The sequence below is a fragment of the Rhipicephalus sanguineus genome, chromosome 1 (assembly GCF_013339695.2).
Source record: "Rhipicephalus sanguineus isolate Rsan-2018 chromosome 1, BIME_Rsan_1.4, whole genome shotgun sequence".
Lineage (NCBI taxonomy): Eukaryota > Metazoa > Arthropoda > Arachnida > Ixodida > Ixodidae > Rhipicephalus > Rhipicephalus sanguineus.
The window spans coordinates 233,335,478-233,351,195 of NC_051176.1; the positions used below are offsets into that span (position 1 = coordinate 233,335,478).

General features: G+C 48.3%; 1 protein-coding gene and 1 non-coding gene across 2 annotated transcripts in view; one reads left to right on the top strand and one right to left on the bottom strand.

Moving 5' to 3' along the window:
* Positions 1-15,718, top strand: part of LOC119374662 (DNA replication licensing factor mcm4-A) — an 88,447-nt gene that overhangs the window by 49,524 nt on the left and 23,205 nt on the right. The window contains exons 14-16 of the mRNA XM_037644827.2: positions 4,403-4,494; positions 4,559-4,661; positions 7,271-7,447. Coding sequence (XP_037500755.1) covers positions 4,403-4,494; positions 4,559-4,661; positions 7,271-7,447 — 372 coding nt within the window. The remainder of the gene's footprint in view (positions 1-4,402; positions 4,495-4,558; positions 4,662-7,270; positions 7,448-15,718) is intronic.
* Positions 8,509-8,580, bottom strand: Trnat-agu (transfer RNA threonine (anticodon AGU)). The gene has a single exon. It is a non-coding gene; the product is annotated as a tRNA-Thr (tRNA).

Here is a 15,718-nt window from a genome sequence, read left to right on the forward strand (position 1 = left end):
GACCAGCTGGGGACAAGGAAGAATGCTTGTAGCGCTGGCAGGAATGACAAGCAGCAACATATCGCCGCACCGAACGGTAAAGGCCGGGCCAGAAAAATCGACGCCGTACGCGATCATACGTGCGGGTTGCTCCGAGATGGCCAGCCGTGGGGGCGTCATGAAGCTGTTCAAGCACAGTGGAACGGAGTGCCGCCGGAACTACGAGTAGAAGCTCGAGGCCCTCGGAACTGGTGTTGCGTCGGTAAAGAATGCCATCGCGTAGCACAAACAAATGAAGTGACGGGTCCGCGGGATTAAGACGTAGACGGTAGATGATAGGCCGCAGGTAGTCATCACGCAGTTGCTGGTTGCGTATGTCGGCGAAATCGGATATGGCTAAGACACAGGCATCGGAATCGTGCGCTGACGCCTCAGGAGGATCCACTGGATGACGGGATAGACAGTCGGCATCCTGGTGCATTCGGCCAGACTTGTATGTTACGTTGAAGCTGTATTCTTGAAGTTTCAAAGCCCAGCGTCCAAGTCGTCCAGTGGGATCTTTGAGGGACGACAACCAGCACAGCGCGTGGTGGTCGGTAATTACCGAAAAGGTGCGACCGAACAAGTATGGTCGAAATTTTCCGACGGCCCAAACTAGTGCGAGGCACTCACGCTCAGTGATAGAAAACTTGCATTCTGAAGGGGAGAGGAGGCGACTGGCGTAGGCAATGACGCGATCCTGTCCTTGTTGCCGCTGGGCGAGAACAGCCCCTATACCATGGCCGCAGGCATCGGTGCGAACTTCTGTAGGGGCCGACGGGTCAAAATGAGCCAAGATGGGTGGTGAGGTAAGAATCGTAGTAAGTGTGCCGAATGCAGTTGCTTGGTCGGTACCCCAGTGAAACGGCACGTCCTTTTTCAGGAGTTCCGTGAGAGGACGGGCGATGTTGGCAAAATTCTTCACAAAACGACGAAAGTAGGAGCACAGGCCGACAAAGCTCCGGACATCTTTCGCGGACCGTGGTATCGGGAAATCTTTAACGACTCGAACTTTCTCAGGATCAGGCTGCACGCCACGAGCGCTGACAAGGTGGCCTAGCACAGTGATTTCCCGACGGCCGAAACGGCATTTGGAAGAGTTGAGTTGAAGGCCTGCTGCTCTGAAAACTTCAAGAACAGCTGACAGGCGGCTCAGGTGGCTGTCGAATGTGGGTGAGAATACGATGACGTCATCCAGATAGCAAAGGCATGTTGACCATTTGTATCCACGAAGGAGGGAGTCCATCATCCTTTCAAATGTAGCCGGGGCGTTACACAAACCGAATGGCATAACTTTAAACTGGAACAGTCCGTCCGGTGTAACGAACGCTGTCTTTTCACGGTCGCGAGGATCGACAGAAATCTGCCAGTATCCCGATCTGAGGTCGATAGATGAGAAGTAAGCGGACCCGTGTAGGCAGTCGAGAGCGTCGTCAATCCGCGGTAGTGGGTAGACGTCCTTGCGAGTCACTTTGTTTAAGTGACGATAGTCTACGCAGAAGCGCCAGCTGCCGTCCTTTTTCTTTACTAACACGACCGGCGACGCCCATGGACTGCACGATGGTTCGATTACGTCTTTAGTGAGCATTTTGTCAACTTCACGCTGTATAACTTGGCGCTCAGCATGGGAGACGCGATAGGGACGCCGTCGGATTGGGCTGGCGTCTCCAGTGTTGATGTTGTGTGTGACAAGAGCTGTCTGACCCAAGGGGCGGTCATCGAAATCGAAGATGTCGCGGTAAGATTTCAGCACGCGCCGAATATCAGCTGTCTGTGCTGGAAGGAGGTCAGGGGAAATCATCTTGTCAATGTTGTCATCGGCTGTGCTCTGTGGAGAAGAAGACCGAGCAGAGGAGTAAGAAGCATCGGCAGCGAACGCAGAAATAGCAGTTTCGATAGAAGAGACATTGGCCAGAGTCATGCCATGCGGAATCAGTTGCGTGCACCAGCTGAAGTTCAGTACCGGGAGGGACACTCGGTTATTCGTAACTGTCAAAAGTGTGTGTGGAACGGCAACGTTTCTGGACAGCAGGACGTCGGCAATAGGTGTTAGCATGTAATCACCGTCCGGAACCGGAGGCGAAGACCGTAAGTGCACATACGTAACGGCTTGAGGCGCCAGACGAACATAATCTACAGAGCACAAACGCGGTTGAGGTGGCGGGGAAGCGTCATAGTGGCATGGTAAGTCAAGCTGAAGCAAGGCCGGTTCCACAGTCAATCAGGGCAGAGTGGGCAGACAGAAAGTCCATTCCGAGGATAAGGTCATGGGAGCATTTCTCAAGCACGGCAAACAGGACAATTGTGGAGCGGTCAGCAACACTGATACGCGCAGAGCACATCCCAAGCACGGGGAACGTCCCACCATTGGCGACTTGGACGAGGGGTATCGTGGGGGGCGTTAGAACTTTCCTAAGGCGGCGACGAAGCTCCGCATTCATCACCGATATATGAGCCCCTGTATCGACAAGAGCAACAACGAGTGCGTCGTCCACTTTAACATCAATAAGGTTACGTCTGGTCGGAAGCGTGGTCAGAGGATTTTGTGGGCACAAGGGCGATGCAGCGTCACCTCCGGGAGCTGCATCGGCTAGTTTTCCCGAGGCAGGTGGTCAGTCGGCGACGTTGGACGGCGAGATTGGGGCGAGCGAGACGATGGGCGACGCGACTGCGGTGAACGGGACTGACGGCCATGCGGGGACGGTGAGCGAGGACGATACGGCATGGCAGGGACGTCGTCGCTGGTGGCTTCAGGTGGTTCGCCGTGAGGTTGGAAGCTTCCGTGGTCAGTGTTTGGGCGACGGTTGTACCCATAGGATGTTTGATGCCAATACCACGAGTTGTTGCAATGGCGGGCCACGTGACCAACACGATGACAGTTGAAGCAAATAGGGCGGTCATCAGGAGTCCTCCACTCGGCGGGATCACGAGGGGGCACTGGACGGCTTTGACCTTGGGCATATGGACGTGAGGGGCGACGGCGGTTCATCGGTCGAGAAGGGACTGGAGTGTATTCCGAATTCAGGCCAGCACTGGAAAGCTCCTGACGAACGAGAGCCTGCACAAGTGGTACCATCTGAGAGCTAGAGTCACAAGGCGCGGGAGCACGGGGAGGTAGGAGCCATAGCTTCAAGTTCACGGCGGATGATCTTCGTCACATGCTCTGCAGTTAATGGCGCCTGGACGACTGGTACGTCGTCACACGACCACGTTGCGGCGGTGTTCGGAAGTCTAGCGAAATGGTGGGCGATACGTCGACTTTTGGCGGCCTCGAAACGCTGACATTCCTTGACGATGGCATCCACAGTGTCACAGTCCTTGCAGATGAGAAGATTGAACGCATCATCTGCAATGCCTTTGAATATGTGCCCCACTTTCTCGGTTTCGTCCATATCATTGTCTGCTTTGCGGCAAAGGGCAAGAACGTCCTGTATATACGTCAGGTACGACTCGGTCGACGTTTGTGCGCGAGTTGCCAACTCCTTCTTGGCCGCTGCCTTTCTGCCTGCAGACTTGCCGAAAAGGGCCCGCATCTTTTCCTTGCATGCGTCCCAGCTTCCAATTTCTTCTTCATGGTTCTCGAACCATACTTTCGCTGTTCCTTTGAGGTAGAACAAGATGTTCGCCAACTTAAGTGTGTCATCCCAGCGATAGTTTTTGCTTGTACGTTCGTAAATCCGCAGCCATTCGTCAATATCGACATTGTCGGTGCCACAGAACGTGCCAGGATCTTTTACCTGAGGCAGGACAACGGTTGTTGTTGTTGCGGTCGCTTCAGCGGGAGCCGAACCCTCTTCTGCCATTGCGGGACAGGCCAAGCGGCGGCCACTGCGGAGTTCCGTTGTATGCGGTTGTCACCCAGCACTTCCACCAAATGTCACGGGTGAGAGTATAAAAAGAAGAAATGTATTTACAAAATATACAGACGGAGATAGAAGCAGCTGCTGCCAAGATGGAGGAACAGCAACATCACGAGCGCTATTTCATTCTTCGTCTTCATCGTCTTGTTGAAGCGTTCTTGTTCCTGATGGCATGTAACACTATTAAGCAAAACCAACTTATTTTTTCTGAAAACTAGGTAGTGGTGCCAAGTGTTACCTACATTAAAGGGTCATGACCACAAAACATGATCATTCTGTAAAATTTGAGCAAAAACAGAGAAGCAGCCAGCACAGAATCTTTTTTTTTTCTAAGGTTTTAAGAAAAATGTGGACGTCTCTGTACAGCCTACTCAAAATTGTTGTGTGGAGTGTTTTGGGGCAATGATAGTTGAATGCTAGCTCAAAAGTACAGCACACATGATATACATTAGGTCTTCATGTCATGTTCCTATGGCATCTTCATAAATAAATGTATTAACATTTCTGGTGTCTATATTTTACAGCAAAGACTGCCACTTTACTCCTGAAAGAATTGAGCAGCTGAAGCGTTTGTCCCGGCTCCCTGATATTTATGAGCGCCTCGCAAGGGCATTAGGTAAGAGCGTTTTTGTGTACCTCCAATAATGCATTTAACACTCGCCCTGATGTGTCTCATGCAGCACCAAGCATTTATGAGAATGAAGACATTAAGAAAGGAATCTTGCTGCAGCTGTTTGGGGGAACTCGGAAGGACTTCGCCGATACTGGTCGAGGAAACTTTAGGTATGCTTTGCTTGCAAGTATTCACCAACTTAGGGGCTACTGGAAGAGAAATGTGTAGAATCATTACATCTAGACAAGAGGACACTCAATATTGAGTACAGATTGCGTCTTAGCTGGATGTGCACATACGTGTGCTGCTTGCATGTATGCATGCATTGTTCTAACAGGCATTTCTGACCGTATTTACTTGCATAATCACCTTACATTCTTTTTTTATCTCTCTGTCTCTCTCCAAAAAAAATTGACCCGGTCATGGGTGTTTGATCATTATGCGTGGTAAAATTTTAGTTGTAGGTCGCACAATGCCTATCGTGAATACAACCCAAAGAATGAGGCTGAAGGTCTGCTTCTGTGTTAAAGGTACACGTTAGCTTTGCTTTGCAGGGATTGCTCCACAGCACAGCGCACACATGCAGGAAGACCACTACATATATATGTAATTTATATGTGATATCGTCATTTTCGGCGTCTTTAATTCAAAATGCACTGTGCCCAGAATAGTAATTCAGTCTGTAGACGATGAGAAAGGAGTCCAAAATCGCGAAAAGCACCGAGGTTCACGAAGGTGTCTCTTGTTTTTTCTGCTGTCGAGCACTGCCATCTTGGTCTGGTTTGAAAGCGCAAAGGAGATGCAGTGAAAGTTGGCCTAGCAAAGAGCAGTGTGTATGCGTGAAAGATAAGCAGCAAAATGTCATCAGCAATTTCGTTGCCATAGTAAAAGCAGCAGAAGGCTTCTGTTCTGAACTGTACAGTACCTAGAGCAGCCATGCAAACTTGACAGGTAGTAGTGATGAACGGAATGTAGAACATGTCTCTTGAAAAAAACGGCTGGAAATGGAATAACAGTCTATTCAGTGAAAGATGGAAGGGATAACATACTTCAAAAACTTACAATCCTGAATACAGTTAAACCTGGATATAACAAAACTGACAAATTCCCAGGAAAAAAAACTCAGAACTTGTTTTGCCGCCAGTGTGACGGTGTCAGTGTGACAGTGTGACGACTGCGCGAGCACCACAATTCGTTGAACACGTCAGACGGGGCTAATCTTCCCCGCCACTGCCAGATCTGTGGTTGTGTGCCGCTGTTTTCCAATGTTAATATTTTAGGTAGAGGGGGGGGGGGGGGGGGGGGCAAGGAGGAGCGCGAAATCCTTGAGGCTTATCATATAAACACGCACCGCGATGATTGTGTAAGCAGTACGTCTATTTCATTACTGCAGAAGGAATGCGAGTTCCTGTCACTCTGGCGGTAGATTCTTGGCCGTTATGTAGGCCAATTTTCTGCTTTTGCTTTTTCTTGTTTTGGGTTTTGACTTCATGGTTTTACGTGATTAGCGCATGCGCCGTGGTTCTTCTGGGAGGTGCTGTCAGCTAATAAAGCACAGTTGCTAGTCCAGTCCTTGTGTGTGTCACTTCTTCCCCTTGTCCGGCGTCTTTTTGACTGGTTTTGCCTCAGCGTCATGTACCAACTGACCCAGACTTCGACCTTATTACATAAAACTTGCGCCCTGCTTCAACATTGCTTTCCGACTATGCGTAGAGGATCGCTTGCCTCTTGAAAGCAGCGCTGTACTGTTGCCGGCGTAGCAGTGGCATCTTGGCGTCCGTTTAGCAGCGTCGCAAATTGCGCACACCACTACTCGCAAGCGAAGCGAAATGCAGAAATGGCAAACGGGCGTGAATGCAAAAAGACGTGAAGACGCTTGTGGGCGCATGTGACTGGTCATGTGGTTTAGTTCCCTGCTAAGTGTTGCCAGCCCACACGGCGCTGCCAGCTTTTCTGTGGAACGCCGATAGTTTGTCAACGAATCGTTTCTATTATACAATATAATAGAAACAATGCGCCCTGCAGTTTTGTTTTCATACGAAAACAAAACTGCGGGCCGTATCGCAAGATAAATTCCTCTTTATTCATAGAGCATCATTCGCCCTCTGTCAAAGGTTTGAAATGCTGCTTTCGAGACTGTGTTTGCCAAGCAGTTCGTATTAATGCCGCACGGCGGTGATTTTTAAACACGCTTCGTAGTTTCTCCTTGCGTGGTTTCGCTATTTCGCGATCGTCGTGGCAGATCGCAAATACGTCCGGCTCCGGAAGCGGCGCGCGCGCGTTGGGAGATAGCTGTTGCCGCGACTTCGCTGCCTCTGCGGCTGATGTTATCGGTGCATCGAATAGCAGGAAATCCGAGGACGACGACCTTTCATCGGACCCCACAGATAAGTCGACCTTACAATTCCGTGTATAGGTCGACCCCCGAACTTTGGAAGGTCATTTTATAAAAAAAAACATCGACTTATAATCGGCAATATACGGTAACAAAAATTCAGAGCCATTCCACTCTGTGAAGGTGGACACCCAGCGAAGCTGTGTGGTGTGGCAGGCACTGCGGTATTGCTGCAAGTTTCATGCCATCACATACAAGAAGCATCACGCTATCGGATTGATTTTGACTTCCTAGCTTTCTGTGCTGCTGAATATAAGTACGCATGCCTTTTTTATTTTTATTTTCTCAAGTCTCCCCATAGGAGCGTTCATGTTGAAGTTCATTAGATCATGATTTAACTATATTCATGATGGGGCTTCTGTTCGGTGCTTATCTTTTGTGCAGGTCTGAGATAAACATCCTCCTTTGTGGAGACCCAGGAACAAGCAAATCGCAGCTGTTGCAGTATGTGTACAACTTGGTGCCCCGTGGCCAGTACACTTCTGGAAAAGGCTCCAGTGCTGTAGGTCTGACTGCTTACGTCACCAAGGACCCAGAGACTAAGCAGCTGGTCTTGCAAACGTATGCGTTCCTTGCTTTTGCTGATTGGTGTGAATCATTCTTTTATGTTTTCAGCCTTTGGTAAATACGGTATTTACTCACACAATGATGACACCTTTCTTGTTCAGAAAAGTTGACGAATATAGGGGTGCGATCATTACTCAGAGTAAATTTTCCACTGAAAGAAATACAGTCAAACCTCGTTAATACGTACCTGCTTTAAGTGTACTAACGGTTAAAACGTAGTTGCGACAAATCCCCAACAGAGTCTCATAGGGCCTAATACATTTGCTGACCACTTAAGCCTTAGTGGTTTGCCCTATGCCTACCGGTTAGTGTGTACCCTGTGTAAAACGGTAACTTTTTGTGCCATAAAATTTTACTGTGCCGCTGAACTTCCCGACGCCACAATGTGCCGCTAATGGTTTTCCGTCTTTTTGAGAAGTGTGGAGATTGGTCGATCACCGATTCCGACTTCCGCGCGATTGCGGCAACGCCTTTGCAGGTAAGCATCGGGAAAGAATGAAGGCAAGGTAGTGGCCACCGACGAACGCGCCAGCATGACTTGTCGCCGACAACCTTATCACAATGAGTATCTTCAGCTATCTGCTCAGGTACGCATGCGGCGCAGCGTTACTTTTTAAGCCTACTGTACGCTTTTATTAAGCGACAACCTGAATGCGCTGGGCCGCCGATCGGTGCCACCTCGTTGTGCGGGGCCGTGTTCAAGCGCGCACCGCTTTGTAGAAACGAAAGCAGATTGCTGTTGCGAAGTTGAGCGTTGCGGGTCGCGGGCGCCGAGAAATCTCGCTGCATTAATGCTATCATGCTAAACACAAACATACGGTACAGCAGGCGTAGCGCTGTTGTAACCATACTGCACGCTTTTATTAGGTGACCACCTAACACACCTCCGTCTGCTAGGAATGAAGGAAAGAAGATGACTTAAGGGCTCGTTTTCTTTGTTCGACACAATATTAATGAGAACTAACAGACAATAACGCCAAGGAAAGTATAGGGGGTGTTATCTGTAGTATGTAGAATATAAATGTGAAGAAAGTAAAATGGACGAAAAGATAACTTGCCGCCGGCAGGGACCGAACCTGCGACCTTCGAATAACTCGTCCGATGCTCTACCACTGAGCTACGGCGGCGGTCATCCTCCCGTCCACTTTATGGGGTATATATGTGCATTTAAACCTTGGAGTGTTCGCCAGCGCCAATCGCAGCCATGGCGGCGAGTGTGGAACACTCTTTTTCTGCCTTTCTGGCGTCGCGTAGCACGTGATCTTTTTACGAGCTGGCAGCTGACCAATAATCCCTTGCATACTACCTGAAGGCATCAAGTCTGCCAAAACGAGACCCTTGCTATGAATGAAGGAAAGAAGATGACTCTTAAGGGCTCGTTTTCTTTGTTAGACACAATATTAATGAGAACTAACAGACAATAACGCCAAGGAAAGTATAGGGATTGTTATCTGTAGTATGTAGAATATAAATGTGAAGAAAGTAAAGTGGACGAAAAGATAACTTGCCGCCGACAGGGATCGAACCTGCGACCTTCGAATAACGCGTCCGATGCGGCAAGTTATCTTTTCGTCCACTTTACTTTCTTCACATTTATATTCTACATACTACAGATAACACCCCCTATACTTTCCTTGGCGTTATTGTCTGTTAGTTCTCATTAATATTGTGTCTAACAAAGAAAACGGGCCCTTAAGAGTCATCTTCTTTCCTTCATTCATAGCAAGGGTCTCGTTCTGGCAGACCTGATGCCTTCGGTAGTATGCGAGGGATTATTGGTCAGCTGCCAGCTCGTAAAAAGATCACGTGCTACGTGACGCCAGAAAGGCAGAAAAAGAGTGTTCCACACTCCAAGGTTTAAATGCACATATATACCCCATAAAGTGGATGGGAGGATGACCGCCGCCGTAGCTCAGTGGTAGAGCATCGGACGCGTTATTCGAAGGTTGCATGTTCGGTCCCTGCCGGCGGCAAGTTATCTTTTCGTCCACTTTACTTTCTTCACATTTATATTCTACATACTACAGATAACACCCCCTATACTTTCCTTGGCGTCATTGTCTGTTAGTTCTCATTAATACTCCGTCTGCTAGAGTGTCACAGAGTGCACATCGCTTGCATAAAGCATGTCATCACTGCGTTAACCGAACAAGCTACTCGCCGCATCTGTGCACGATCTGGAATGAAGTGGGTGCGAAGAACAGTCCCACGACAAATGCACGCGTGCGGCACAACAAGCGGCCCAGCAGTGACGGCATGAGCCAAGTAGGCGACGCGCTGCACGCAACTAGCCAGGAGACGATCGGCTCCACGCGGCCGTACCGTGTTTCACTGGAACTGTGTCAGTTTTCGTTTAGAAGCAGAACGGTACAGACGCATACACATATATTGCGGAAAGCAGACACCGTCCGTTCTGTCGTTATGTCGGTCACTGCATTGACTGTGCATGCCGGACCCTGTAATAGTTTCGCCACCACGCGCTATCAGGCGGTCGTGCGAGAGTGCCTCCACTTTGGCAAAAAGAAAGAAAAGGCTTTGCAGGGGGTACTTTAGGCAATATTTGCTGTGGCACTTTATTTCTTTGCTGGCGGCGATAGCGTACGCCAGGAGATGCAAATTTGTACTTGGTGGTTAATGCATTCTACCATTACTAATACATTGTTTAGTGCGTAGTTATGCTGCGTTCCCGGCAGGTACATATTAACAAGGTTTCACTGTATGTTGAGCACCAAGTATGAAAACAAGTTGTGGGTCGGAATACTTGCGATAGCTTTCCTGAACATACCAAAAATGAAAATTGAGCAAGGCTTACCTTTGTAATAAACACACACACATTGCGTAGGTGCTACATGGATTGCACACCGCCCTTACATTTTTTTCTCTCTCTCTAAACCTTACCCCTCACTTTTATTCAATGTCCAAGTCCTCACTGTCGTCGGGCCAGCAGTGTCATTACTGGGAGCATTGTCGCAGTTCCACAGAAAGTCAATTCTTGCACAAGAAGAAACTGTGCAGAATTGCTTAGTGCATTTTAGTCTCATCTGATCGGCACAAAACGTTTTGTGAGCACCTGTAGTGCTGTAACTTCATAATCTAGCGCCGCTACAACTGATGAGGATGTTGGCAGCAAGTCATCACTTTTGATGGTTTTTTCGTGAGATTATTTTCGGATGCGTTGACGTCTCCAAGCAATAACATCCCTGGCCTGCTGTAATAGCACAGTTGGCACTGTAATCCCTGCATGCGATTCTGCTGGCACCTAAATTATTGTTCATTGCCGAGGGGATGCGAGTGTCAAATTTCTAAAATTAACTTGCATTGCAATAGAATGCTCGATGTTATTCACCATAGCGGCAATAAACACGTCAAATAGTGAAATCACATTTTTTTCTACACGATCTGTGCAACATTTTACTGCGGCCATATTCTGAAATGGTCGCGAAAGGCGACACTGTTGCCTTGCGTGGCGTATAGCCATAGGTCGGCAAAAAAAATGGAGCTCACTTAGACTACAGTAAAACCTCGTTAATTCGAAGGCCTCGGGACCGAGAAAAATATCCCAATTAAGCGGGATTCCCAATTATCCGAAACAACGCCAAATCAAAGAAATCAGCCAGAAAACGTGATGTACGGAAGTCACACCTTTATTGTGGCAAGTCAGCCTACTTGGAGAAAAATTCCTCCATGCGTGACTGACGCGTTCGGTAGTTCCCAGCACTGAAAGTCATATTTTCCAGCCTGTCAATGAGGCGCAGCATCTCAGCCTCGCCGCCGTTGCACTCGACGAAGCTGCGCACAACACTCAAGGCATCGATGACATCCGCCAAAGGGGGTGCTCGGGAGGGCTCGTCATCGCTGTCAACATTAGAGGCCGAATCGGTCGATCTCACAGCTATCTCGCTGTCAATGTCGGCGTAACACGTCTGCATTGTGCACTCGACATTTGCGTACTCGGAGAATCCGATTGGAGTGCACTCCTCGTCCGCGTGCAAAGCCTCATATCGAGCGCAGAGTCTCCCCTTCTTCATCAAACGGGCAAGTGACAGCGGTGACAGCAAACTCAGCGGAGGTTGCCTCTTCTTTCACAAAACCGGCGTGCTCAAAACACCGTCGAATAACGGTGGCCTCCACCTGCCTCCATGCGTGAACAATGAGGCAAATACCACCGAGGAGGTCAATGTTATACTCCTTTCCGTTGTCATAGCAAAGGAGCATTCGCTTCAACAGATTGTAGCGATATATTTTCCTGGTATGGTGTATGACGCCCTGGTCCATCGGCTGCGATAGCGACGTCGTGTTCGGGGGTAGAAAGACCAGCCTGATTGCCTGCAGGTTCTGAATGTCGCCGTGAGCTGGGCAATTATCGACGACGAACAAAACGCTGCGCCCTGCGGCCGCAAACTTGCGGTCAAGGTGCCGCACGTATTCTTCAAAGAGTGCAGCCGTCATCCAAGCTTTCTTGTTGTTTTTATAGATCAGGTCATCCTTGGATGGCAGTCGTGCATTTTTGAAACAACGAGGCTTTTCTGTCTTCCCAATAACAAGCAGTGGCAGCTTGTGCTCACCGCACATGCTTGCACCAAACAAAACAGTGATTCTATCTTTGTTCTGTTTCCGCCCCTTAATGTCTGCCTCCTTCAAAGCGAACGTCTTCGTAGGCAACATTTTGTAGAACAGAGCAGCTTCATCAAAGTTGTAAACATCTGCTGCTTCGTACTTGGCGAGTAGTGGAGCCAAGGTGTGCTGCTTCCAGCCGTCGACAACAGACTGATCCGCGCTGCCACTCTCGCCACAAACAGTCACGAATGCCAGGTTGTTGCGCTCCTTAAATCGGCAAAACCATCCATTGCTGCATTTAAACTCAGAATGTCCAAGTTGCAGCGCCAGCTGGTTGGCCTTCTCACGCAATATGGTCCCATTCACAGGAAGGTGTGCTGCGTTGGCTTTCTGCAGCCAGTCGATCAGAGCTGCTTCAACGTCGGCGTACGTAGGCGGGCGTACTCGTGTACGCTTTGACGAGTGCGTCTTGCTGTAAGCATTGAGAATTTTCTCCTTATTCTTGATGATGTTGCACAGCGTTGACAGAGGCACGTGGTGCTTTTTGGCGAGAGCCGTTTTCGACGCCGTCGACTTGCTGGCCTCTTCAATTAAGCACACCTTTTCGTGCAGGGACAAGCTCTTGTACTTCGGCATCTTCCTTCCAAGCACACCTCAATCAACTAATTCACAGGGAAGACACTCAAGCGGAGACAGGAGACAAATGGAGCAGTCGCACCGAATCGCACAATGCTCGCCAGCCGACATCCAAATGGCACAAAGACTCCACAAAACATTCACTTCGCTAGAGTGGCTAACATCGCTGTTGAGATGATGATGATCATGATCGCAACCGCACGCATCGCCGCCTGGCAATTGCTAAAACATGGCGTCTACGACGTATTTCCGGTAAAAAAAGAACATCGCCTTCGAGATCCGTACATCAAAAAAAAAAATGCATGTTTTAGTTACAGCCTCCGAGATTCGCAACACCCTTTGCATATCTTGGAAGTCGCGGCCAAGTGTGCCAATTAACCGGGAAGTCGCAGACTGGCCGCACCAATTATCCGGTTAAATTTACATGTAAAAATTTGGGACCGCGCAAATAATACAAATTATCCGGGATTCCCAATTAACCGAGTACAAATTACCGAGGTTTTACTGTACTCAAGAAATATATTTTGCTCTGAGGGCTCACTCGGACTCAGTCTCACCAAAATTTTCCTCAACCTGACTCACTCGGACTCAGACTCACCAAACTGTTTCTGAACCGAACTCACTTGGACTCAAACTTAATGACATAATACTCAGCTGGACTCACTCAGACTCATGGCTTGACTTGAGTCTGAGTGAGCCTGTGCGAGTCGACTCATGAATCCATATTAGCGTAAAATTAACTTTAGATCGTGGTGTCAATGCTCTTTAACACCAATACCTAACATACGTAATCGGTGCTCTACGATGCGCCTTTTGATCTTGTAGCTTCAAGTACAAGTTATCAGTGGTTTCAATCACACGAGATATTTTTATCAGGAACTTCCATGAAAGAGTTTGTGGTGGAGGTCATGTATCCCCCTCCCCCTAACTCACATCTCTGATAAATAAATATTGAGGTGGCGTATGAACGCTAGTGTGCTGAGATATGTGTGAATAGACTGGAGTGTAAACGTAAGCCGATATAAGGCTGATAGTAATGCTTAAGTTGAGTAGATAGGACCATAGGTCGGCAACAAAAGGTGGAACTCACTCAGACTTGCTCAAAAATATATTTTGCGCTTAGGGCTCACTCAGACTCAGACTCACTAAAATGTTCCTCAGCTGAACTCACTCGGACTCAAGCTCACCAAAATATTACTCAGCCGGACTCCCTCAGACTCACGGCCCGTTCTGAGTCTGAGTGAGTGGACTCATGAGTGAGTTTGCCGACCTATGCGTATAGCCCGACGTGTTCAATAATTGAATCAACTACTTGCTCGGGACATCATTGTTACACTGGCCGTTGGTGATTCGAATGTCTCACAACACGAGAGTGAGCGCATTATACGAGCACAGAGCAACCCGAGTGTCATGTATCTGATTGTATACTGGCTTATGCAGTGGCCAGGCTTCGCTGTTGCTACTTGAAATATGACATGTTGAAAGTGCTTTCAAAGTTTATTGAGTAATTGCTTAAAGCACAGTATAATGTTTAAAAAATGCAACCTTTTGTGAAATGTATTTTTGTTGAGAGTTTAAACACACAGGTTAGGGTAAAAAAATTTTTTATCGAAATTTGGTTTTTTTGTTTTAGAATGATAAGACCTTCCTTACAACATCCGGTGCGCCACACATTCTTCCACATTTTGATTGAGCCAGAAGGACCTCGTTTTTGAGACCAGCTGACTAGGGATGGGTGAATAGTGAGTTGGAAGTTCGAAGCGAATAGTGATTTGGTCGAATAGTTCGAATAGTATACATCACATATTATTAATAGAAATTAGCATTTTTGTCATGATCCAACTAACTCCTACAATATTTTTAAGAACTGGAACCAGGCATGTGTGAATGTCACCTTTTTGGTTAGAAGTGAAAGGGATGCAGTTTTCAAAGAATAATAGCTAGATTTGTATAGCCGTAGGGTGCAAGTTACTGGTACAATATGTTACGTTTTAAAAATTACTATACTTAGAGCATATAAGCCTGTATAACACGCTTTTAAACTTAAAAATTAGTTAATTGAGGTGAAGGTAATATGTACATTCAACCTTTAAGTCTGGCTTCGCGCCAGTGTGGATTTCCCTTGGATGGGTGATTTCACGGCATAGCATCCCGACGCTGCAGTGAAACCACCTATGCGGGGGGGGGGGGAGGTCTAGTCGCTCAAACGTACATATACCGTATATACTCGTGTAAGGGCCGCACTTTTTTTTCGAAATTTTTGCTTGGTGCGGCCCTTACACGAATCAGGCCGATGACAGCTCACCAAAGGTCTGTACTGTTTCCGCAACATTAGCGGAGTGTAAGAGAGTCGCAAATGACATTCCAGGAATGTTTTTATTACGATTCCATTTCGCTATCGCTGTCCTCGTTCTCGGAAGAGCTCGCCTCGGCGTCGGCATCCTCCCAGAGACGTTCATCCTCAGCGCCACTCATGCAGTTTGAAATTCCAGTCGCCTTGAAGCTTTTCGCGACTTTTTCAAATGACACGGCACGCCACGCACTCAAAATCCACGCACACACTTGTTGTAGCGATGCCCACCCCCGACTTGCTTTGAATTGTGCCTGGGGTATTTCCATGTGGCGAGCGATGGCCAGGGCTTTCACGCGGATCATGTCAGTTGAGACGGCATAGCCGTCCCTTCGAGTGTCGATGACATATTTGACAAGTTCGCCTTCGAGTTCCGTGTACTTGCACTTCTTTCCACGAAATGCCTTTCGGCTCCTGTTGGTATCAGCGAGGGCATCTTTCTGTTTCATCCAGTAATGCACGCGCTTCTCATCGATGTCAAATTTGCGTCCAGCTTCTCGCTTGCCGTGCTCCTCGGCATATTCAATCACTTGCAGTTTAAAGGCTGCAGTGAAAGATCTCAAGTGCCGGCCCATCGTCCCTCACCTGAGATGGCTCAAACGGGGCTCACTACTGCAGACAAATTGACACCGACAACACCGATGTGAAGAAACACTGCCAAGCTACCCACACGATGCCAACGATGCGCCACACAAAGCAATAATGGCGCCGTCGAGGTCGGC